At 38.0% G+C, this 26,004-nt stretch overlaps 1 protein-coding gene across 2 annotated transcripts in view; it reads right to left on the reverse strand.

The window, feature by feature from the left end:
• Nucleotides 1–3,755: 3,755 nt before the first annotated feature.
• The window catches only part of PTPN12 (protein tyrosine phosphatase non-receptor type 12), a 70,635-nt gene continuing 48,386 nt past the window's right edge, over nucleotides 3,756–26,004 (reverse strand). For both annotated transcript variants that reach the window (XM_090135523.1, XM_090135527.1), the window contains exons 12-18: nucleotides 20,381–20,466; nucleotides 10,237–11,201; nucleotides 8,431–8,508; nucleotides 7,025–7,113; nucleotides 6,043–6,073; nucleotides 4,597–4,713; nucleotides 3,756–3,936 (exon numbers count right to left, since the gene is read on the reverse strand). In XM_090135523.1, coding sequence (XP_089991649.1) covers nucleotides 3,875–3,936; nucleotides 4,597–4,713; nucleotides 6,043–6,073; nucleotides 7,025–7,113; nucleotides 8,431–8,508; nucleotides 10,237–11,201; nucleotides 20,381–20,466 — 1,428 coding nt within the window. In that variant the 3' untranslated portion in view covers nucleotides 3,756–3,874. The remainder of the gene's footprint in view (nucleotides 3,937–4,596; nucleotides 4,714–6,042; nucleotides 6,074–7,024; nucleotides 7,114–8,430; nucleotides 8,509–10,236; nucleotides 11,202–20,380; nucleotides 20,467–26,004) is intronic.

A 26,004-nucleotide genomic window follows, 5' to 3' on the forward strand; every position in this document is an offset into this window, starting at 1 on the left:
AGCCCCAGCAGAGCTTCAGAGACACTTCAGTGCCCATGGGGGTGTGTGTATGTAACGCTTGAGCTTTTTGCCTCTCAAAACATTTAGTATTTGTTTTCATTCTCACCTCCATACTTTCTTCACTCTGTCTCCTGAAATTTCATTTTGGATTACGGTCAGCCTGGCTCCCTTCTCAGACTCTTTGGTACCAGTTTCTAAATCACTGTGGTTTCAGATGCCTCCTCACTCCCCTGAAAGCCTTATCCCTTTTTCTGAATTCTCACCCAGAGCAGGGTGCACAGGGCCACAGCCAGGCACCTTCTGGACATCTTCAAGGAGGAGATCCACAGCCTCCAGACAGCTGCGCCAGTGCTCAGCCCTCCGCACAGCACAGCAGTGCTGCCTGGGGTTCAGACAGCATCTCCTGTGTTTCAATTTGTGCCCACTGCCTCGTATCCCAGCACTGGGTACCACTGACAAGAGCCCGGCTCTAGCCCCTTTGTGCTCTCCATTCAAGTATTTAGGGTCACGGATGAGGTACTGCTGAGCCTCCTCTTCCCCAGGTTGTGCAGTGGATCCCTCAGCCCCTCAAAGGTGCTCAAGTCCCTATCACCTTTTCCTGGATGTACATAAGGTCACACAGGAGCTGAGAGCACATAGTCCCCAAACTGAAGTTAGATAAGCCCATGGTCATGTCCTGCCCAATGTGTTTAAATCAAAGAGAACTGCCCTCAGAAAGTGATGCAGTTTTCTGCCCAAAGGAACTACCACCTGGAGCACAGTCTAACACTTGTACAAAGCAGCAGAACGCTGCTCCAAGGCAGTACAATTAAGGACTAAAAGCAGCTATTGTGGCAGCACAGAGTTTGGGAGCCTGCCTGTGGTACTGTCCTTCATCTGCATCCATCCTTATAAAAGCCCACTTCCCAAGAAAACAAAGCGCTGATGGCAATACACAGAAGCCCAAAGGTGATCATTTCAGACTTCTTGTTTTGCACAGGTCTGAGTGAGAAGCTTCTTTAAGGAAAAATGACATGCAAATGCAGCAGGCTTTCTTAACAGACAGTAAGAAATGTAACTGGGCTGAGCAGTGCACGGCGCTTCGTCAATGACTGAGTCAACTGCATGCCTGATTCATGCTGCACTTGAAAGGCTAAGGCTAAAGAGCCTTGGGAGGTGGTGGAGAAACAACTAACTGGAGCTACACTACTATGGGAAAGAATGTATGAGGCTGATTTCAATACACAGTCTAATTATTTGGTCTAGTTCAGATCCAATGATAATTTTTGCGAATGGTAACATAGTATCCTAAGTCCCTCAGACTCAATTTCAGTTGAACCACAGCAAAGAAAGGTCTTGCTTTCTCTGACTAAGTTTTTGACATGCTTTTCTTTGTGTTAGACTGAGTAACAGTCTGAAGTTGCACTGTGCTCATCTCTGTACTGCCTACAGTGACACAGCGACATGGGCAGCTTTGGCCTTGCACTTAAAGCTCTCAGTTTTCCTGAAATGAAATAGGGAAAATATTAAATTCAGATGAACGTAAGCACACAACCATGAGCTGTAGAACAGATCTGCCAAAGACTGCAAAAATCAGTACAAAAAAAAAAAAAAAATCAGCGCAGGATGGTTTCAGTTTCATATCTAATAAAGCAAAGCTGAGGATTTGCTATAACAAAACCAGTCTGGGACACCATAAAACTCATGCAAATCTAAGGGGAAAAATATGAGCCTAGAAGTTCTACACAGTACACACGACTTCTGATAGCCATGACTCTGAATCAGAGTCAAATGTTAGAAGTCGATTATCCACAATCTGTATAGTTTTATATATTCCTGATACAGAAAAATAGAAATGACCCTGAAAGTACACACCTAACATATATTTGGAAGTTTTCTTATGGAGCAGCTGCTTCAAGAAGTCTATGCTTTGGACTGCCCAGAGGTAACAACAGCCCATCACAGAACTGCAGGAGGTCTGTGAGAGGGAGGCGAAGCTCATCTTCTCTGCAAGGAGCATCACAGAGCTCGGGACACCTTCATTCTGCAGGCTACAGAACAGTCCAGCTGTGCCAGCTGCCACAAAGCAAGGCAGCCACTGATACAGGCCAGCCCAAATGGCATCTGAGAGTGATTTTTTGTTAAACAAGTAATTGCAAAATCATACCTAGGGGGAGCTAAGGTGAAGTATTTCAAGCACATTCAGTTCTCTGAAAGCACTCCCCAGACAGGCAGGCTGTGGTGTGTACCAAACACACAGGGATTTCTCCGCACTGCAAAACAGTTATTGCAGGTTATGAATTTTTTGGAAATGGTTTGCAGGGCTGCGACCTGGGCATTAGTTCTCCTTTTGTAGAGAGGCACTAAAGGTACAAATAGACAATTTGACACAACATTTCCATGGCTAAAATCCATGGCTTAATAGACAGTTCCTCTACATAAAATAAGCATTTTTACTCTGAACATGTCAGGCATTACTGCTAGCCACAGCTTTAAGTCATCAATAGAGATGAAGTTTTGAGGACCACTATTTGTATTCACATACAAAAGCTATAAGTTAAGCCAGGCTGCCACCCTTCCATCTGTTTTAGACTGCTTCTGAATACAGTTGTTTTCCTAAGAGTAAAAACACCCATACTGCAATTTTTACTTTCTTTAATTTAAAGATTCTATTACAGAAAAGTTTAAAGTAAGGAATCCTTATAAGGATTAACTCTCGATGTAACATACTGCCAAGATACAGTGTAGCTGCAAGGGCTCTACTTGAACCTTCATATAAGTTGCTTTCTTACATACAGAGTCTCCGAACAACAAAAATGGTACTTACCATTGAGAGAGAAGACAGTGGTATTTAACAGTCCTTTCACCAGTGTGTTCTGGTTTTCCCCAAATTAGAAACACGCCACATTCAAATTGTAAAACTATGCTACTGAAAGTTGACAGAGATTAATTTCCTACAAATTGCAACTGATGAAACATTAAAATGAAAACTAAGGAGTGTTGAAGATGTAGAATGGTTTCTCTTTTACTGGCAGGTCAAATATACTAGAAACATACAAATATTTTCAATCATCTAATTCCAGATGAACTCAAAACACTGAAGTAACATACACAGGCTAAGAGAATTCAATATTGTTCCAAGGCACTTACTGAATCTCTGTGACTAGATGAAAACCAGAACAAATCAGGTCTGACAATTAAACAGTATATAATATAAAAATAACCTTTTGCTTACAATTTACAAAATGTATTACAATCTTTATCTCTGCTAACCTGCAATTCTGGCTGTGTGTGTCCAGCAATTCTGTAAAAAAAAACAAAAACAAAAACCCCAGAAACTATTTTCTAAAACTTCAGGGCAAATAATTTACAAATAAGGTACACAAAAATTTAGATCATGCAGAGATTTCTTACATCTTCTGTTAATATTTTATGATTGCAACTTTATCAAATTATATACTTACTTGCCCTGTACATATACAAAATAATGCATACACAGTAATCAAACGTTAGCAAAAAGTAGTCCATAAACACAATCTGTCCAAAGTATTACTATATTAACATATGTCTACAAGCAGCGTGTAACAGGGTTAAAAGACATTAAGGCAATAATACTTGAAGTTACAAAATAAATCATATGTAATACTTTCTCCTAAGTGTAATAAGGCAGGTAGATGGCCCCAGCAAAAAGTTAAGTTGTAATACTGGAATCCACTGTTGTGAACAACGTTTAAGGTTTTGCGTGGGATGTACTGTAAAGGTGTACCATTTGGTAGTTAGATCTACACTGCTCTGTGTTAGTTGCCCCCCAGAAGAGTGGAATACTATTTTTCTAGTTCAGTGGCACTTGAGTTTTCCAGTATAATTTATTGATAGTATGTCCATAAGTATTGGATCATGTCCATTCTGAAGGTGGCTCTCTCGGTCCTCTGGGCTTTCCGCAGCGGTTACCAAAACCTAAAGAAACACACATGTTTAATTCTGTTGTGCACTTAGACAACACCACCTCACAAATGTTGGCAGCAGTCAGAAGGACCACTGTAAGATGTGCTCCTGCTCCTACATAACAGCTATATTCTCAGGGCTAAAAAGGCTGCTTTCTGGTATCGAGAACTCTAAAGGTACTAAAGCCATAGAAAATGCAATTATATACAAATTGCCCGTGTCTGTATGCACTATTTAAACCTCATTTGGAAGGTACGTATCACTACATACAGTATTTCAACCTTTGTTATTATTTACTGATACTCTTCCTCCTGAGTACCAAAGCAGTTTTTCCAAATGTTATTTCTGAAAGCTTCCAATGCTCTCCAGAGGTTGTATCATAGAATCATAGAATTGCTCAGGTTAGAAAAGACCTTAAAGATCATCAAGTCCAACGCAACCTAACCCTCATTAAAAAAACTTTAGAAGTGATTAATGCCCAAGAACACCTACATTTCTCATTCTGGGTAAAAGTGTTAGTGATACTGATGAGACAGGGCTAGCTTATTTGGTTGGGTTTTGCACACTGGTAAATTGGAGGAAGGTAGCAGCAGCTATCCAAACAACCAGCACCGTTAATGAAATGTTCTGTTTCAAATATCAAGCAGTTAGCTTTGAATGAACTGCAATTACCAATATCTGTTATTTCTGCGGGAAGATCTGAAATTTGACCTCTTGGATCACTGGAACCAGAAAAAGAAATCTGAGGTAAAACATCTGTTGGTGTTTTGTTGCTTATTTCAGGACGACCTGGAAAACAAAGAGACACTCCTTGAATGCAGCGCTCATTCAGGCAGCACTTGGTGCTATTTTTAACTACAGCTCAGTTTGGAACATTAAGTGCATCAAATACTGTTTACAAAAATAAAGATTAAACAGCATATTTTTCTTAAAAACACACTTCAAAATTGTTCACATGCAGATGCTCAGCAATTTCAGTGACACATCCCTGCTTACCAAATACAAAACTTCCTTTTAAGGAAGCTTGAAAGGATATCTAAAACCCCCAGAGATCACAATGTACCATTTAGTACATCAATACAAACTCATCTGTCCACGGCATTTCTAAATGGAAGGTGCTTAAGGACACATTAAGTAACTATGTATTCCATTATTTATATAATCACATATTAGCAAATCTGTAATATTTTGGAACACTATTTCACTGTTTAAAATTAGCTCTATCAAGCATTTACCACATGCCCAAATGGACTGTAACAGCCCATTCAAGCATGCACAGAAGGTGTGTGGCAGATCAACCGAGATCACAGCTGAAGCTGTTTGTTTGATCAGGTTGCTGAACCACTGAACAACAGCTGATGGACTGCTCTCCTTACTGAAACCTTTTCAGAAGATCAAAACTGCAATGCTTTGCTAATTATGCAATGCATACACAGACACACACCTGCTACTCTGCAGTTTAGTAAACGTGAAATAAATTTACAAGCTTCCACAATTACCACTGCAATAACACAGGAAGGTTTTAGTTTAGCTAATAAAGATATTTTTATTTTAAGAAAGGTGAAAATCCAGTAATTTTGGTCTTAATTATTTTAGCATACCAAAAGCATATTAAGTTTTCAATGTGACTTATAGTGTTTTCTGAGAAAGCAGGTAGTAAGTTAAAGGAACAGACAGCCCTTTCAAAAATGCCAACGTTTTGAAAATATGCCTAAAATACTTGCTGAGCCAAGTCAAGGCCTAAACATTTTTTGGGGTAGGAAATAGGTATTTTGAAGTGAGAGATCCATTTGTTGCAGGCCTACCATCATTTTTAGAGATGTGCTGAGGAAACAGAAGCACTGTGGGCTGGAAATGGCTTTTGAAGCAAAGAAAACACATTTCTTTTCCAAAGTTAGAGCATGAAATATTTGCATTTCCAGAAAAAAAAAAAAGTTATTTTCTGATCGTCTAATAAAAATACACCCAATCCATTCTATCAGTTCAAGTGTTACAGTTACATGAACTGTCTCCTCTTACAGGGTTGCTAGACAAACTGCTAAGTGGAAAAAGCATTCTTTTTCATACTGAAAAAAAAAAACAACAATGAAAATGGCCACAACCTTTTCCATCACTTACCAGGTAGTACAGGTGAAGTTGTTTTCAAACCCTGTGAACGAGAAATATTTACAATAGTTTTATTAAATGCCTTTCATTAGTTTGAAGACAAAAGTAGTTTAAGATGAAAATATCCTCAAGGAATATACAACGTCTGTGAGAATATCTGCTTATCCCTACACTAAAGACTGGCTATAACACAAACAAAATGTTACAGTAGCTAATTAACACTTTACTATCAGGACTGCACTTAAAATTCCATAAAAATTTGAAGGGATCACATTACAGACTGTTTGCAAACTTGAATAGTTTCTCTCTCAAACTAAAGTTCCTGGAAATTCTCATCTGCCTTTTTGGCAATCTTTTAAATAGCATGAAAAGGCAGCAGTAAATCGTCTTGGGGGGAGGTGTAGAAAAAGGCAGAAATGCAAAGAGAATTTGTGTAAATTTGTAACTTTTTACCAAGTGTTTACACTGACTGACTTTGAGCAATTAGTCAATTGATGTGAATACTGAAATTCAGTGGTTAGAGAAGGATGGCTTAAAAATAAATATAGATACAATAAAATCTTCAGGCAACGAAGCTGGTTGTCCACATTTTATGAGCTCTCTGTCTTTGGAAATTTTCAAGACTCAACTGGATAAAGCCCTGGTCTGACACATACTTTGTGCAGGAAATCCAATTAGAAACAGAAATTCCCTTCCAGCTCAAATTGTGCTATGATTGATTAAGGGCAGGAGCAACTCTGTAAAAGCAGTTTACTTACATTCTAGAAAGTGCAGTTTAAGGCATATAAATGATGACATTGCTGGACTTTGAAAAACAGTTTTCTTGGAAGCTCGCTCTTCACACATCAATTCAGCAGTTAAGGCAAAGCAACAATCAGCTGCCTTGCAGATGCTCAACAGCCCTAGTTTTTTTTGTATGTGTTTTGCTTTTTCATTGTAGCTCCAAACGAAACTAAAAATGAATAATTAGTACAGACTCATCTCCTTTGCTTACCGTATAGATTGTTTGCTCAGGGAGATGCTGATCACGCAATATGCTCCACTCAGGCTGTGCAATCATAGCTGACTTCGGTAAGGGTGTGCCTAGGAAGAATTACATGAAAATCTTCATACTTAAATCCTCTTCGTGATGAGGCATTAGAACACAGCATTAGAAATGTGATATAAAGAAACTTACTCTAATCAAAAGCTGGTACAACCTGAAACTCTCTTCATGAAAAGTTTTCAAGTTCCAGGAAGGCTCGACAGCAGAAGCCAAACACAGGACTTCATTTTCTATTTACACTTTGTATCTTTAGGAATTCCTATCCAGTGCAAGAATTTTTTAGTAATGTTTTTAAAATTTTGCTCAGCAAGTATAGATCTGAATAAGGCACAGTAAGCAGAAAAAAGCCCACACAAGAAAGGGCACCATTATCAGCTTTTGCTGAAATAATGAAAAAACACAATCAAAACTGAAGTACTTTTAGTGGCTTCAGGCCTGAAGAGATATGTATTTCTTGTGTTCTTACAGAAGTCCTAAAATTATGTATTTTCCTACCACAACATATTGAACAAAAGGATCCCTTTGACTCAACCAGCTATACTTACTGTATGTTGTTACACACTTACTGCACTAATATTTTTAAGCTGAAAATACCTGCTTTACCTTCTTCAGAAATGGTTGTGGAAGTTCCACACAGTGATAACAGACCAAAACCTGAGTAAAAAACTACTCCACCCCAGGCTTTTTATGTTTTTCTCCTTGGTTGTTTGTAAGATACCAAACATCATTCTATTTTGCAACTTAATTTTCATTTATCTTTTTAATTCTCTGCAGCTGCTAGTTTGATGAGTGAAAAGCAAAGATATCAGCAAGTTTATAAGTATCATTTTTCTCTTGCAGCTTCAGGCAAATAGCAAACTGTATTTAGCATAACAGGACTTGTTCACCACAGGCACTGCATTATAGAATGTCATTATCTTTTGTTCTTTCCTTTCCACTTTCTGCTGCTAATCTGATTCTGGGTAAAGGAAATCCTGTGTTTTCCTGTTCCTTACCTGCAGTAGCAATGCCACTTAAAATATCAAGGGAATTCTCAAAATGGAAGAACTACCTTATTTCCATACAGTTCAGATTGAAAACCAGCTCCACTAAAAGCAACAATGACATCTTCAGCATACTTAAGTACCACATCATAGCACACTTGGTCTGAAGTTGAGAAGTAATTTGACTGCGTTCAAGTGCTTGTGGAAGTTATCAAGCAAGCTCAAAATAATCAACTAAATATGCTAGATTTCATTCCATTTTACAATTTGCTCTAACACCTGAAAACTAACCAAAAAGCAGCAGCATCCAAATATAACACTGAGAGGATTTCACACTTTCTCCACAACTATCACAGAGCATAAAAAACTCACTTGGTTCACTCGCTAATACAAATGATTCCGGTGTTCTTTCTGGGAGTGGGGGAGAAGAGTCTTCACTATTATCAGCATCTAAATGAAATTTAGTTAAGACATGTAGTTAAGTTAAAGAACACATTTCTGAAGTCAATCTTTTTATATGAGAGGTGACCCTAAGCTAAAATGAGAAGTGCTCAATAATAGTTCCATGTAACACAAAAAGGAACAGACTTACCTGAAAAACAAGTAACACACTGTAAAAATTGATAAAACAAAATTATGCCATTCCTGTGAATTCAGCAACATACCAGCAGCACCAAGGCTGTACTGTTACTTCAGACTAACTGTCATATGCAGTTACACAGAAAAAGATGCTGTGTGATGCAGTTACACAGAAAAAGATGCTATGTGATGTTTCTCCCCATTCTTTATCCTACTTCTGACATCTTATTTTACATTTGCGTGTTGTGTTCTTAGAGCATCTACATGAAGAGATATGTATGGAAGCAACAGTGTTCAAACAGTGATAAATAGTGTCTGCTTTGGGCAATAAGGAAAAAAGTCAGTACTGCCACAGTAACTTGGTTTTGGAAGACCTGCATGCTATTTGAGAAGGACTGCTTAGTTATATGTTAAAGAAACTATGACAAAGTTCTCTGCCTCTCTGCTCTACAGAACACTTTTAATGTGCCTCAGGGTTAAGAACTGCAGGTACGTTTATATGCTTGTATTGTTTGGTGTGTAAATAACAATTACAGAATCTATAGAGTTTCTAAAGTTGGAAATAATTCACCTTTCTGAATATGCGAGCTTTGAAGCAGCTGGCCACACTATGCATCATCAACTGAACTCATTCTTGCCAGAGAAAAAGGCACAAGGTGTACACAGTTCTGAAGCAAGAGCATCACTGTAAGGACTGTCTAGTACAGATGTCTCATCTACCTAGAGCACTGTCACCTTCCAGCTGCACAGCCTTAGCACTTCCTTTCTTGGACTTTGCATCGCCAGTTTCTGAGGCCTAATTTTCTTCCCAGTTACGTCCTTCATGTGATTTAAGTGTGCCAGCCTGACTGAAAACCAAAGCTGAACTTTTTAGGACCCTTTCACCTTTAGTGAAGTGTGCTGGCAATCGGCAGAAACGTTCCTGCCTCATTTTGGGCAAACTTTCCTTGCTCAAACAATTTCCAAAAAGCAGTAAGATTTTCAAAGCATTGCTTAGTTCAATGGTTAAAATCATTATTGAAGCAGAACTTGGATTAATTTCACATGAACAGGATTGTTACTCTGTGCCTTCCTGGCCAGACAGAAGAGGAGGAAAGTAGGGCTAACTATTTACAGTGTTATGAAAACACAACAGCCAAAAAGGAGCAACTTCCAAGACTGCTACAGTGGAAGAAATTGCACCTACATTTTTAAGATTAGCACACCGCCCACTAAGCATGAATTTCTATAGGAATTTCACTTACACCACACTTCGGCTACCCAAAGCTGGCACTGTTATAGATACTTCCACTAAAACCAAAGCAGCAAAAAATCAAAAAGTAAAATTCTAACACAAGGCAAAAAACGTGGCAACCACTAACACAGAAACCAGCAATAAACAATGCAATAATGCTTTTGAAGCAGGTTAATGAGGTCTGTAGTCCTATAACCTAACAGACACAGCTCTCGTGAAAAACTGAAGAGTTACATCCTTTGCAAAGCTGCCACTCTATGCCATTTAAATCTACATTTAAAAATCTGCACTGTAAAGAAAGCAGCCCCGTTCTACAGATGTGACCAGGATAAAGACTAGCACTTCTGAAACACAGTAACACATACCTTTGCCATCTTCAGAACACATTACAGCAGCTAAGTCTTGCCTAGCAATTGACATTGGCAGTACTTTTCTGGCAGAAATGTTTTCGGTAGTAGTGGCAGCAGAAACAGTGGCACTTGCGGTTGAAATATTAGATGCACTTCTGCTCATGGCTCCATCAAAGTTCATTTCATCTGTGTCCGAATCATCTGAATGAAGAGGATTAGTAAAACAGAGGGGTGCTCGAAGAGAAATAGCAGTATGATCATCTTTATCACTGGAAGGAAGTTCAACTGTGGTGTTCGATACGAGAGAGAGAGTATTAACCCCATGACATAAGCCATCTGAAGACACATCTCCAGACACTGATGTACGCAGTGCATTTTCAGGCCCGTGCAGCGACCACCTGGCATGTCCCTTTTCTGTTAGAGGCAGACGGTCTGGTCTTGGTGGAGCATCAGAAACCTGCTGGCCCTGCAGACTTTCTGGTGAAGGTATTAAGGCTGTGTTAGACTGTGGCACGCTGCATTCCATACATGAGTTTTTAGAAGCATCCACAAATGAATCCCCTGAAATCTGTTCCTGTGACTTCAAGTTCTTATCAATTACAGAGGATGGTGCAGGCTTAACTTTAATTGCATGTCCCCTGTTCAACAGGGAGTTCCCATCAAAGCTTCGTGGGCCCTCCTGAAGAGGTACTTTCCTGATTTCAAAGCTCAAGTTGCGCTCCAGCCTTTTCTCCATACGTTCACTGGGTTCACTCTTTCCTGAAAGTTCTGTGGTTTTATTATAATTCTCATTGAGGTCTGTTGAATGCTCTGATGAAACCATGTGCAAAACTGGCTTTGGATGGTATCTGTCATTGTCCTGCCACACTGTAGTGACTGTCGGATAGGCTGATGGAGGAGATGGTGTTAAGATAGGTGGTACTGGCTGAGGCTCTGGAGGCTGCAATATTTCTTCTTTAGCATCTCCTTCTACAAGGCAACTGCAAGAAACAATGATGTAAGTTTTCTGTACTTCGGTAACATTTTAGATAACCATCTATCTGTCTCTGCCATAGTAATGCTTTGATACCAATACTGAACTCCAAGAAGCACTTCCACTGCATACAAGTGACATTTATAAAATAAGACTAATGGAACAGGCAAGAATTAGGTCAACACACATTAAAAGTTTTTCAGTATAACAGGGGTATAAATTCAGGCCAAAGTTAATCCTCACTGATGCTTTAAAGATTGCTCACATCCTTTCCCAGAAGCATTCTTTCAGAGATCTGTCTGCCAGGCCCTCTTGCGGCAGCACTCCAGTACTCTTGGCTTTCTTCTTTTTTAAGAAGTAGCTCAAAGGAATTCAGCATACAGAATATAATTTTCAATAAAGCTAGGAAAAAATTCTTAAGACCTTATATGAGCTGGAATACAGCTTGTCCAATACCAAACATCTTTGTTTATTTTCCTTCATATATCCAGAAGGATTTCACTATATTTAAGTATTTAATTGTTTCACCATAGATGTAAGGCTAGCAGTGCAGATCAAGTTTAACTGACATAAGGGAAGCACTATAAAAACATTCACAGTAGAGTATCATTCAAATTATAGTGCATATTAGCAAGATCATTGGTAATTATTGCAGCTCATTGGTAATTATTGCAGCTAATTTTCAGCTTTTTCAAAGAAGAAGCTCTACAGGCATACGGTCAATTGAGTTTCACATTATATTCAGAACATTTACTATCAAATATTTTGCACAACTAAGATCTCTACAAATAGGAATCATTTTCATTTCAGAGCCTTTAAAAATATTTCCTTTCATCATGTAAGCAAAGCAACTGAGGTACAAAGCAAATGAGGGAAAAGAACAGAAAAAACAGTTAAGTACTTTAAAGAAACAACGGCTTCGATCCAGGTAGATATAATCAAAACAAGATGAACTAAGGTTTGCAAAGGCCTTCAATTTGGCCACGTGCTCAGACTGAGGAACTGGCCCAATGCTGGCAAAGACATTCATCTTCATGAGAAAGTAGTACACTTGTGCAGAGTCGCAAGCCAGCACAAAGTCCAGGACAGTGCTAAGTAGAAGACAGATGCTCCCAGCCCCCTGTGCTAGACAGGCTGTTCCCAGAGTCTTTACTGACTGGTTCAGGTGGTCCCAGTATCAGGGTAACCTTGAGTAAAGCCACAACCAGTTAAACCCCATACACCTTAGTTTTTTTTTGGGATAACCATAAATCACCCAAACCCAGGTCTGCAGCAGGAGGCCTAGAACCTTCTCTTGCAGACAAGGTTATCGCAGAACATTCTTTTCTCTTGAAAGGTTACTGCTAGACCTTAGGCTTCCTTTTGTATTCCAATACCTTGTAGAACTGAACCCATTCAAAGAAACCCATCACAGTACTTCTGTGAAATATACTTCTATTAACAAAGCTAAAGACAAAGAGGAGAGGCCTTCAAAAAGGCAAAAGCTCTTACTAGCTTACTAGATGACAGACCTGTCTGTCTGACAGTATTTGCAATTGGGGAAAACTTGAAAGAACATAACACATCTAACAGACCTGGAAGGTGTGCCAGTAACAAACCTCCCTCTGTAAGGACCAGCAGATTACATTGCCCAGACCTTGGGCATTCAGGCTATTGACATGAAATTGCCATCCTCTCAGTAGCAGCCAATCATACAGTGCTAACGCGCTGATGAAGGATGAGACTTGACAGATTTTGTGGAAGAGAAAAATTTCATGACGTGCCATCAATTAACAAAGAGACCAAGCCTCTGGAGTTTGTAAGTGAAGCCTGGTATCCAAATACAGGCTGCCACTCAATTGCCAGGAAACATATAGCTCTAACACTAGATCTCTTCTTCCTAAGTATCTTCTATAAAGGGAGCTCTGACTGAAGTCTGGAGTCTAACATAAGTAAGTCTCAGCAACTGCAAGGAAGTTCAGAAAACTCAACTGGATTATCTCAGTCATGTAAGACAATCAGAAAAAAAAGAAAAAGATGCATCTTTTTGAAGTTTTTTAATCAGACAGTAACTTGCACAGAGAGAGACTGTCAGTACTGCCAAAACATGGACCAGACCAAGGAAAAGGGCTGCTATTAACAATTACATTTGCCTTGTTGATCAAGGCATTCAGGTTTCTTAGACAAGTCTTCACTTCCCTTTTGTTGCAATCAGAAAACTGAAAAAGCTTTTTTTTTTTTCTTCCCCTCACTTGAAAGAAAGCAGACTAGTGTCAGCACCGTGGGCCAAAGGATGTTTACCTCCTGAGCCAAGGTTGTTAAGAAGGTATTCATTAAAAAGGTAAAAGGCTTATGTGGAAATCACAAGGTACCAAGTTACATTCATTATCCTTTCAGCACAGTATTACCCAGTAATTTATGGTGAGGTTTCTTCACACTGCTCACATACATCAGTCTATCTTTGTCTGCCAGCAAAACCAGAAGCAAGAAGGATTCAGAAATCCTAATTGCATTTTCAGAAAGGTTACTGGAAAGCACAGAGGACAATCAGAAAACCCCAACAGCAATAAAACTGAACTCTACCTCTTGCCCAAGGACATGCCTCTTTTGTCTATCACTTAAAAAGCATCAAACACACCACTTCTATTACAGTGGAATAAAAACACAGTGGACTTGCTTGTAAGAGTTATATTGAATGGGGCTAGAGACCACAGCACTGCACAATGATTCTTGACAGCCTATACACAAGTGAAAGATATCGGGCAGGCTTTCAGCATCATGTGCCTACATGTCACAAATAAAAATCAAAGCAATACTATTAACTCCCCAAATTGCAAATAAGGTCTGAAAAGAATTTAACCAGAGCAAATTGCTGAGACTATCAGAAGCTATGTAAAAAACAGCAGTCTGCTACCCCACTCAGATATTCTCAAATTCTGAAAGTTTACCTGATCCAGGGTAGACTATAGCTTGAATTTAATCCTTGTGATTTTCTTAGGATATAGCAGTATGGAATAGATAACCAAAATCCTCATGCAAGGGATTCCAAACTGAAGAGAAAATTGTTTGGATTTTCATTTATCAATGTCTCCATTCACTGAAATGCTGCAAGCTCTCCAGCTTCCAAACTCTCCGAAATTACTATCTTTGTATTTGGAAACCCCCAAACCCAACCCCTGCAGCTCTCTCAGTTACTTTCTTCCATTCTCTGCCTGATCATACAGGGTTGGGCCTCAAATAGCTTCTCTTCTTCATGTGACCACATATATATTGCCATCTCACTTTACATTAAGATAGAAGCAACACAAAGCACATAAAAACAACTTCCCCAAAGATCATTTGGGAACTGTTCTGCTCTTGCTGTTCTTGAAAAATGAACAAGTTAGGGAATAAGTTATTTGTCTGAGTTAGTAAAGATAAGTTGAACAGAAAAAGTCTTACTCCAACTTAATACACACTAAGACAACAGGAAAGTGTCCCTTCAGTTTTCCCCCCTCCTATGCCAGAAAAGAGAGTTCACACACAGAAATGGTTACATGCTCCCCTTTTACCAACTACGGCTCTTTTAAATAATCACCACTAAATCCTCCTGCTGAACAAGGTTTGCCCTCACTGACCTCATTTTCCTGACCCACTGTTACATTTACAATCACTGAAACTAAATCCTAATCTGGCAGAGATATACCATTAATCATTACAATTAGCTAACAGATTAGTATTAAATCAGACATGACAAGAATCACAGGTTCACAATACTGCTCAGAATTCGTTAAGATCTTCACTGACCACAGTTTAATGAAATCTCTTCTCCATTTGATTCTCATGTATCAAACTGCCCTGTTGAAGTTACGCATAGAACAGATGACAGAGCAGTACCATCCAAGTCAGCAACTCAAAATTCACACTCCTGTTTAGTCATCCTCCTCATACACTGCTTAACAGAGTTGTTTAAGTTACTTATTAAATTTAATTATTTTACACATAAATGAGAGCATAGAGTAATCAAATGGGAAACGCTCCATTAAAAAAACCATTCCTTATCATATTAACACTGAAGAATATTCATTCTCTGACCGGTATTTGGGAGGTTTTTTTCTTAAAGGAAATAGATGTCACCAGGGACTTCCTGGCTTTCTCTGAGCATGCAAGATTTTTTCCACTTTACTGACATCACTGGATTATTATTACACACATTCTGCATTAAAAATAATGCTTTTGTTTCTTTATGGAAAGCAGAAATGTTGGGATAAGTATACCTTTAAAAGCTCTTCTCTAAGCAGAAGCTATTTCTGAAAGTCTTGCCAGACAATGTTGGGCATTATGGTCTGATGCATAATGCTTTCTTTGGGCACTTCCTTCAACAGCTGTGCTCTACAGACACTTCTCCCCCAGAAGGCAGAAAATTATCTCAACTGCTAACATTATTCCAACAACAGGAAACACAAGACAGTATAATAAAAATAGCTTGATTGAAAGTTCCAGGAAAGCTCATGAGGGTGGATATTGAGACAGAAGAGATTCAGTGAACTGAAGAATGACAGACCATTCAAAAATACTTTTCCTGTATTAGATACAAGTTAACCCTGCATTGTTTTTACACAGTGCTAAAGCAAGAATTTCTCCTGTTCAGTTGTAAAATCAGCACGCTAAAAAATAGAAAACCTCATAACCCAACCTTGACAATGTCTATTTGCATGCAACTGTTACCAACTGCCTGGTAATTCTACTACCTCTGCAATTCCACAGAAGTAACAATCTGGGGATTTACCTTCAGTAATCAAGACAGCTCTTTCACCTGTTTTTACTGCCACAATCTGAACAGCAAGTGCAGCATCTTATTGCCAAGTCCTGCTTGCCAAATACTTCAAACGCAGTGACTGACCCCTCGGCTGCCAGGTAAACCATGAACCAGGTGCCATCTCCATCTACCACCTGGCCAAAGGACTGAGTGGTGGGAAGCTGCATATGAGAACTGTGAGGATGTTTCTAGACAGTCACTCGAAGGCTTATTTAAGAAACAGAACTTGAACAGTTGTGATAGAAGCTTCTGAGCACTGGACTATTCAGCTATTTGCTGAAGTAACTGAAGCACCGAATGGGGGTAAGAGGAATGGCTGAACACACTGCCTGTTTCAAAAAGTTCGGCACTTGCCTCCAAAATATTAAAAAAAACATTTTAAAGCAAGAAGTTAAAAGAATATGAGAAAATTGAGGCATATGTCTATTCCTTCTGGAAGTCAAGAGTCTATTACTGATTAAAAAAAGAGTTTGTAGCAAGACAAAAGACTTATTACAGGAAAAATACTTTCTGACACTAGATTTTGTTTAAAATTGCAGTGGCTAATACAAAGATTTAACATGTTTTCAACTTGATTACATACATGTCATTATAACAAATAATCTTGAGAGGAATGCTATTTTTCTAATTTTTTAGAACATTTTAGAGGCTCCTCTAGCCCTAATGAAAAAGGGCTATATTATTAGAAGCAGGGCACTGCAGGTTCAGATTTAAATAAAAGTTGGCCAGTGGTCAAAAGAAAAAAAACACTTCAAGCAATCCATGGCTATTTTGTGAAGCATCATGTAGGGTTTTGTTGTCAGATAAGAGAGTGATATCAAGGTCAAGGAACGTGGCTCTGATCAACTAAAAATAGATACCAAGCTCTACATCCTCCTTCATAAATGAAACAGGAAAATTAAACTTTGCATAAGCAGGCAGCAGTAGAGAACTTAAGCATTAAATCACTGCTATCCATGTGGGAGAACAGCTGCAGTTTGGTGAGGTTATCATCAACTGTACTACAGATAATGTATAGAGGATGCATGAGAAATAAATAAGGAAGTCACCTACTGGAGATTTTTGGGGAGCAAAATTTAGTCATTAGACAGAATTGCAAGCACAATTGAAAGATAAGTCAAGCAGCTATAATATTTTATCTTTTTTCTCCTTCAGAGCATGTATGTCTTCAGTGCACTGCAGCACTACAGAGTTGTTAACTTTTGTGTTTATGCCTCAGTTTCTCAATTTCTTTCAAATTGTGTCATCTTCTGTGTACATTCAAGAGTTTTCTACAGCCAACCTGATTAGAATTAACCTTTTTTTTTCCTCCCAAATATTTTAAAATGAACTACTGAACACACAAATATCTCAGAGACTGTTTGCTAAACATATCATCTCTCCAAATTCTGATGTACCAATTATCTCCTGTAGACTTAAAGCAAAAGCTCAACTAAAATATATGTCTTAAATAGCAAATAAAATATATATGCAATTTGATTACCTATGGTCGTAAACGTAAAACAAAATCTAGTCATGCACTCTTCCCACCTTCAACTGAAAATAGTTATACAAGTCTCATTAAGAGGGAAAGAATGCTTTTCAAGCAATATTTAACACAGATTTAAGCTTCAAGGTGATTTTCACAAGTAATTGCAAATTACAAAGCCAACCAGTCTCTAGAATAAGGTGCTGGTGTACGTTCTCAAAGCATGAATTGTTCCTGTTTACCTCAGTAATAATCAAGGAGTAATAGTCTCTTTTTTGTTGTTTAAATGTTAACACTGAATGCAAATTCCATGAATGGAACCAGCTATGTTCACAAGTCTTGTAGCAAATGAATTACACTAAAGCATTACAGAGTGATAAAATGAAAGGTCAGAAGGCAATACAATTCTAGAACCTGTGTAAAAAGTACAGTAAGATACCACATGTGGGGGTAATAAAAGAGAAGAGAGGCAAGAAAAACACCTTCCTGGGAAAATAAAAGAGAAGAGAGGCAAGAAAAACACCTTCCTGGGAAAAGTTCTACAATTTATAGTGGTTAGTCATTGGAAAGTGCCACAGAAAAGATGCCACGACCTCATTCAATCATTAAGCTGAAGTGTGTTGAAACAAATAGGAGTCAGAATCATCATTGTATCATGAAATGTAGTCCTGAGATGCAAGCTGGATGGAAACACACATTTAACAGTTACATATTTCATACTAAGATTAAATTCGGGTCTTCCACTGCTGTCCTTACCACAGAAAGAAGTATTAACCTATTCCAGAACATTCATAATTCATAAAACTCTCCAACATCACAGACAGTATCATACTGTAGATTGTAAAATTATCTCCCACATCAAGAAAATAAGACACAAGTATTTTGTGTACACACAACCATTGGAAAACAAAGTGTTTCCTCAGAAGCTTCTTCCATGAAGGATGCAGTTAATGGTTTTTCAAAAAAAATTATCTCCATTTTAAAAGGACAGCAGCTTTGCTAAACACTTCCATCTATTCACCTATAAGAAACCAACCTTCCTGCCATTGTTGGCAGATAGGAAAGTATTAGTTTATGGAAGAAAGCCCAAAAAAGACCAGGTTTTATAACAGAGATGAAAAGATACTAACTTAACCGTGCAGTAAAGAACAATGATCTGCAGATAAGAGAGCAGATGCATGCCTAAGCATCAATTATATACATGATTATTTCATGACTATAGAAAAATGGCAAGTAGTGACCTAAAATTATTTCAGGAAACATTAACTAGTAAGGGAATTACCTACTGGATAGAAATCATATCTTCTATAAATAGTCTCTGAGTTAAGATCTCACCACTAACACAGATTACAAGGCTTCACTGTTATAATCTTTATCTACATAATTAGATATAATCACATTACCTTCGATCTAAACAAGGTTAAATGGTGTTATCTACACAGCACAAACTGTTGTTGGTAGAAAGCTACAACTCTTTTTTCATCTCTCTCTTTCAATGTCATCTTCTCTAACTTCTGCTTCAAGTAACAATTAATGAGTTAACTGTAATAACTACTAACATTCTTATTTAATCACTAATGATTATTACCAACTACTATTTCCAATGTTACATTATTGCAAACATCATTCTCAGACAACAAAAGAAGCTGAGAGAGAGATTCATTTGTGGTAGTTTGCATATATCTTCAGTAAGTAAGCATTAGAATCCCATGTAGTATTCCAGATCTGTTCTAAACTACTAGTTGGTTTTAGAGTACAATACTTACCATACCTACATTTATTCCTCGAACAAGATGACACTGCAATACTGAATGGACATGCACACTGCTACCCATTTTGAGTTGCCAATATTCAAATGGTTCCTTATGTCCAATTATATTTTAGTAAGACACATTTGAAAATTTTCCTCCTTTACCAAACCTAACCTGCTTTCGAATTTAAAATTTGTTTTATTATACAATCACTGATCTAATCTTGTCAGCCCCTCAAAAAATAGACTCATCTTCTGGCATTACTTGGACCCTTGCCAAATACAGGGCTGGAAAGAAAAAAATCCTGCTACTGACCTGACTTTGCACTACACCAGTTAGATCATAGTCTTAAAGCTGACTAGTTTCCTTATATGAGCATTCTTGCATAGAATGTAGTAAGTGGATGGTTGTTGTGTCATGCAAAACCCCCATCTTGAAACCCCAGTGCTTTGAAGGCACTGAAGAAACTCCTGTCCATCCAACTACAGACAACTGAAAACAGGCAGGACCACCTGTCAAAGGCCCCCACATCCTTTCAGATACTAGCTAGGTACACAAGAGCTTCTTTGCTCATACTCAGGTTGGGTACCATTTTAGGTAAAGGTAAAAGCAAATGGACAGACAATATCTAACTCTCTCAAAGTCTACGTACTTCAAAAACTAGAGTGGATTTTATTTTTCTTCTGTTGAATGGAAGGTCCGGTGAGACCAATTTTCCACTTACAAAGTGAAACTATTCAGTTAACGTGTCCTAGTCATTAACAGTCCCTGTTTGTGTGGTAATGTTTTATTCAATAAACAGATAATCTTTTCACTATGCTTTCGCCTCCAAAAATGAGGGTTCTAACACTCCTTTAGCTTATCTTGCTGTTTTAATTTTTTGCAGTATCGTGCTTTATTGCTGCTATAATCAGTGGATCAAGTAGATACATCTAATCTTATGTGTTTGTCTACTTGTATTTCATTACTGCAAGACTGATAAATTCAAACACAGACTTTACAAAGATATCAAAGCTTTCTGTTTACAGAGCTGATTACAAGACTTCTATTTTCATTACATATATGTTTATAAATAGAATAAAAAACATCATCTTAAAGTCTTTGTAGTATCAGTAGTTTGATTCTACTTCTTAATATACAAAGCAAGTTAATCTGAGAGCTTAAAATACTGTATTATGATAGTTAAGTACCTGCGGGTCCGTGGAGGCTTTGGTGGTGGAGAATCCTGTTTCTGAGCATCTGAAGAACTCACAGCATTCTCTGTATTATTTTCATCCTGATAAAAAGAAAACATTTTCATTCATAGCTGTAAAGCTGATAAGCAAAATAACTATGTTCTAAAGATCTATAACACAAGGCAATACTTAATTTGCAAGTTGGTAAGGTTTAATGCATTGTCTTAAAACATTTTCAAATCATCTCCCATTTGTCTACCATAAAGTTTAACTTACTTGATAAAGCACATATGAGGAAAACCATAAGTACATAAGATATGTATTAGATATGCATGCATTTGCACACATACGTATTTTTATATAGACACACATTTCTACATAGGAAAAACAGTATGCAGGAGTCTGAAGTTGATAAATCATTTCCATACACACACTACAGCCAAAGATCCAATGAAACAAAGGACAAATTTAGTGCTCTCAAGTTTAGTTTTCAATCTCCAATAATTTCATTTTGAAAAGTGATTAAAAAAAAAAAGAACTACAAACATCTCTAATTTATGCAATGGATTTCAAAGGACAATACCAACTTCAGACAACAGAACCCTTACCCTCTTTCAACGAATCTGTTCATAGGAGAGGACAGAGACTGACCTCCTTTGCTCACACAAAACAATCAAAAAACTCCTTGTTAATTAATGTTTGTCAAATGCAAGTGTGACAAATATTTTCTGCACTGGAAGACAGATGATAACTAAGTTATCTCAACTGCTAACTACCCTCACATTTTACATTTTGCAACAATAAAGCACACTCACTCAACTTGCCAAAAAGCCTACATCTTTATGAAAGTTTCTCTTTAAGTCTCTCTCAGTTGAAAACTATAAATAGATACTGTCTTTTCCCAAAGAAACATAGAAAAATAAAGAATATCTGACCAACTGATGACGTTGCACCTAACTGCACTCTGAATAAGCTCTACCCAATGGATAACAATGTGAAATGTACTGTGAAACAGGTTAAACACACTTAATGCACTACTTTTTTGTACCTATTAAGAAGCTAAAACAATAACATTCATTGCAAATCAAACCCCTTCAGAGATGTACTACATCAGTACTACCTCAGCAATCATTCTTAGCACACAAAGTGCTGACAGCACAACACACCACTCAGAAACTGACTGACCAGAAAAGGAGAGCAAGTGAAATGGCTGATGAGATAGTAAGAAAAAACAAACAGTGTAATGCTATATCTGTAAATTGAATGCAGGACTTCGTATTTTAAAATAACATCTTGATGCCTTGCTTTCCCACAACATTTTAGAAGTCTTTGGGGCCCTTAATTTTCTTAAATTTAGCTTCCAGACAAGCAGATTTTAGAAAAATCTCTATAACAACATTCCAGACATTGATGGAATGAAAAATTACCACGTAACAAGGACATCTGATCCCTCTACTACTTTCCTGTCAAATACCAAGAATAGCAAATTTTAAGTTTTTTGCTTCAGGCACTGGGTAACTGTACACACTGATTTTGTCCTTAACATATATGAAAACTAACTTCATTGCCTGCATTTAGGCACAGAACCATTCAGAAGGCTGGGGCCAAAGAAGCAGGGTGTTACAGCATCCAACATCAATTCTCAGCTCATTACTTGTGTCATGTCCCTCCACCTCCATCCCCAGCTATGAAAATTCTGACTGCCTCCTGTGCGTGGCCATCGCTATGGATCCGTTTAGGGCTTAAAAGGCACTTTTAATTGTAAGAACTAGCAACTAGAGTTAGAAATAATGAATGCAACTGCACACTGGAGGGCAGGCTGCTCTGCCTTGTTTCACCATAGCACTTCAAAGCTTCATTAGGCAGAGATACCAGAAAGTGTGAGACTGCAAAGAAAGAGTTTCCTACCTTTGAGCACCAGAACTCACCAGAGCAGAAGCTTACAGTAACACTGATGTCACATTTAAGCCCTGGTTTTCAAAGAGCTACTGGCAAAGGCCTCCTACAACATAAACTTCAACTTGACTAGGACATACCCCAGGAGCTGCATCTCTGCTCTTCCGTTTGTAAAGAGAAGCATTTCTGAACAGAATTTTGCATGAGACACACTTTTCTCTCAGGCAGAAGAAAAAGCCTATTGAAGAAGCTAATATAGATCAAAAAATTTTAAAGTTCTATATGCATACAGCGAGTAGCTCTGTTTCTGCTTGAGACAAGCAACAGTAACTGAAGAGGCACTGCAGTATTCTGTCACACACTGGGAAGGCTTCAGGCAGATATTACATGTTTAAGAGGTTTCAGTTCTGCATTAGCTTATAAATCAGGATCAGTTCACTTTCAGTCACTTCAAATTAAGAATGAGAACATTATAGGAATTGTCACCAAAAAAAAAGAGGAACACTGTGCTGAACAGACTGAGGATTTCAAGATAAATTGATTCACTTTTATACAATTCATAGCCCGGGAGGTAAAGGATTTTTACTTAAAAAGTTGTCGACAACAAGAAGGAAGGCCAGATGCACTAACCCATGTAGGAGAGAAGCCTTTGCATTAACTTTAAGCTGCTGCAGCATTTTTAAATAATTGTGCTCAGTTACTACTGGACCTATTCTTCTTACTTTTAACTGAATAAATGCTGCTTACTGAGCTCCAGAGCAAGCCTGTTACTTGTTCTCAGCTGTCACGAAAGGTGCAAAGAACCAGCATCTTAAGCATCCTTGAGTGATATGAACTCACAGATTTCACCTTTTGTCATAAACATAAATAACTGCATTGATAACCATGCAGAACAACTAGATAGAGAAGTACGACTGTAAAAGCAAATGTAGGGTATCTCACAGGAATGACCTCATCACTAAGAAGAGCAGATGGCAGTATTAAGAAAAAGCCTTCCAGCCTTCCTAATCACAGCTTACTGGCATCAGCCAACATTGTTAGTTGTCTGAACAGATGTTGTATTTTAGGGCAGAATATTATTTTGAAAAGTATCGGCTTAGGAAAAAAACAGGACAACATACATACTTTATAAAGGCCAACATACAGAATTATATTACTTTTTTTTTTTTTAATTCATTAGTAAGAGTGCAAAATGATCTGTTTTCTTATTGAAGAAAGTTTTCTTACTTATGCTATCTAGGCAAGCTTCTCACTATAAGAAAACATGGGTAACAGTACACGTCTAAAAAAAGAATAGAACTTCTCCTAGGTTTACCCTCTATATTCCTCAGACGCTGGACAGTTCAAGTGTTCCTATACACACGTACTAAAGTTCTGTACATGTATATAAATACGGTGATGAATGGAGTTAAGTAGGGTTCCCCAAGGGTTGATATTGAGATCAATATCCTGCTTAATATCTTTACTGATGACCTGGACAAGGGGATTGAATGCATCCACAGTAAAACAGTAAATCTGCAGACAACATCAAGTTGGAAGGAAGTGTTGATCTGCCTGGAGGTAGGAAGGCCCTACAGAGGGATCTAAACAGTCTGGATCAATGAGCTTGAGGCCAGTGGGATGAAGTTCAACAAGATCAAGTGCTGGGCCCTGCACTTTAGCTACAACCCCAGGCAATGCTACAGGTTTGGGGCACAGTGGCTGAAAGACTGCGGAAGAAACAGACCTGGGGGTGTTAGTTGAACAAGCCAGCAGTGTGCCCAGGTGGCCAAAAAGGCCAATGGCATCCTGGCTTGTATCAGAATCACGGTAATCACCTGGACAAGAAGCACAGATTATGTGGTCTGTATAAATATGTGCAGAATAACTCATTTTCCTTTGCTAATGAAGACAAACAAGGAATTCTCATAGCAGATGCCGTTTTTGAATTCAACCTGGCACGATGACCTAAATTTTGCTATCATCTCCCAAGGGAAAATCTCTTTCACCATCTGCAATCTCCTGTGCTCGAAGTATGAAACCGAGCTGTCACTAAACGACTAAATAGAGAATCGCAGTTCTAGACCAAGACTTCCAAGGCATCACCTACAACTGAGGAATCTGCCCAGGAACTGCAATATTTTCTTTTAGAAGTCACAGAAAACGTCATGTCAGCCAGAAGCTTTTTGTACTAGTAAGTTACTAGAAGATATCTTGCAAAGACTCTTCCAGAAGTAATCTCATGGTTTCCCTCAAAAGGAATCAAGGCATTCCTTTAGTCCTTGTTGCCTGAGAACCACAGTGTATCAGCAGATAAAGGAAATATTAGACTGAAATAATACACTCGAATGATTCAAATTGAATACAATTTGCTGATCACAGACAGCAAAATAAATGTCTCCCAAGACACTTAAAATTTCTTTACAATGCTATAATGGTCCAAAATCTCTCTCCAAGATGCAAAACAGTGATGATAATTTCACCGGTGAAAACTTTTGGCCTAGTTGTCAAACCATTAATGTTTTGAATATTCACATTCTCCTTACAGCAGCAGATTCTTCCACAGCTTCTAAAAGCATGAACTACAGTAACAAATGTGCCACTTTTGCAAGAATGAGTGATTCTTAAGAGTACTAACAATGTCATATTTTGGAGAAAAAGTTTATTAATAAGTGGATAAGGGAAAACCACAAAGACTTGCAGTACTATAACATGGTTCTTACTGTCAAGATGTGACAAAATTCAGTAAGAAATACTTCTCAGCAGACAGTTGTATATTTACTGGGTTTTTTGGTCCTTTAAACAATTTTGATTTTTCTACATACAAGACATTCAACTTTGTGAAAATCCATCTGATTCACTTTTCCATGACAACCATGTTATGCACTTCAGCCCACAGAGATGCCCCTCAAATAACTCAAAAATATTCTGATATAACTGATATCTTATCAGATGATCAACACAATTCAGCTCACATCTGTTGCAAACTTCCAAAATTAAAACCAAGTGTAACCTTTTGATTTAATGGAAAAAAAACAGAGATGGAAACTTTCAAACAGGATGACCAAGAGTTTCAGTGGAAGGAAGGCTGAGTGTAAGACTCAGCTTGATGTTCCAAACTGAGTCATCAAGTCTTAGACTCAGTCCCCAGTTAGCCAATTTGAGACATCAAGAGTCCAACTATTCAAGGAGGGAATAAAAAACAGTTCTGATCATCAAATTTAGTACCTCACTCACTTCCCTGGAGGTGTTCAAAGAACGTTTGGATGTTGTGTTGAGGGATATGGTTTAATGAGAACCATTGGTGACAGGTGGATGGTTGGACTGGATGATCTTATAGGTCTTTTCCAACCTTAGTGATTCTGTGATTCTGTGATTCTGTGATTCTTATGTGGTTGTGAAATTCCTACTTCTGAGCAGTACTTCACTTTTGCCCTGGAATTTGCCTAGTATTGGGACAGTTGAAAGTACTGCCTGTGTCTAAAGAAACCTTCTCTTCCACTTTCTTGTGTTTCAAATAATACAGAGTGTCTAAAGCACATTTACAGTTCTAAGAATTCACAATAAGTACAACTGTGCTGTAATAGTATGTAGTAATTTATTATATTATACCATACATGCATTTTCTACAAGACTTTGAATTCTTCTCTCAAAATGTTGTAATTAAGATACAACCCTAACTGAACTCTAGATGTTGAGTGCATTTTTGTTGACTTTGTACAGTATTGTTTCCAGCAGGGCAGAGTTGGCAAGTTCACAGGAAC

The sequence above is a fragment of the Phasianus colchicus genome, chromosome 1 (assembly GCF_987193195.1).
Source record: "Phasianus colchicus chromosome 1, bPhaCol1.hap1.1, whole genome shotgun sequence".
In the NCBI taxonomy this organism is placed as follows: Eukaryota; Metazoa; Chordata; class Aves; order Galliformes; family Phasianidae; genus Phasianus; species Phasianus colchicus.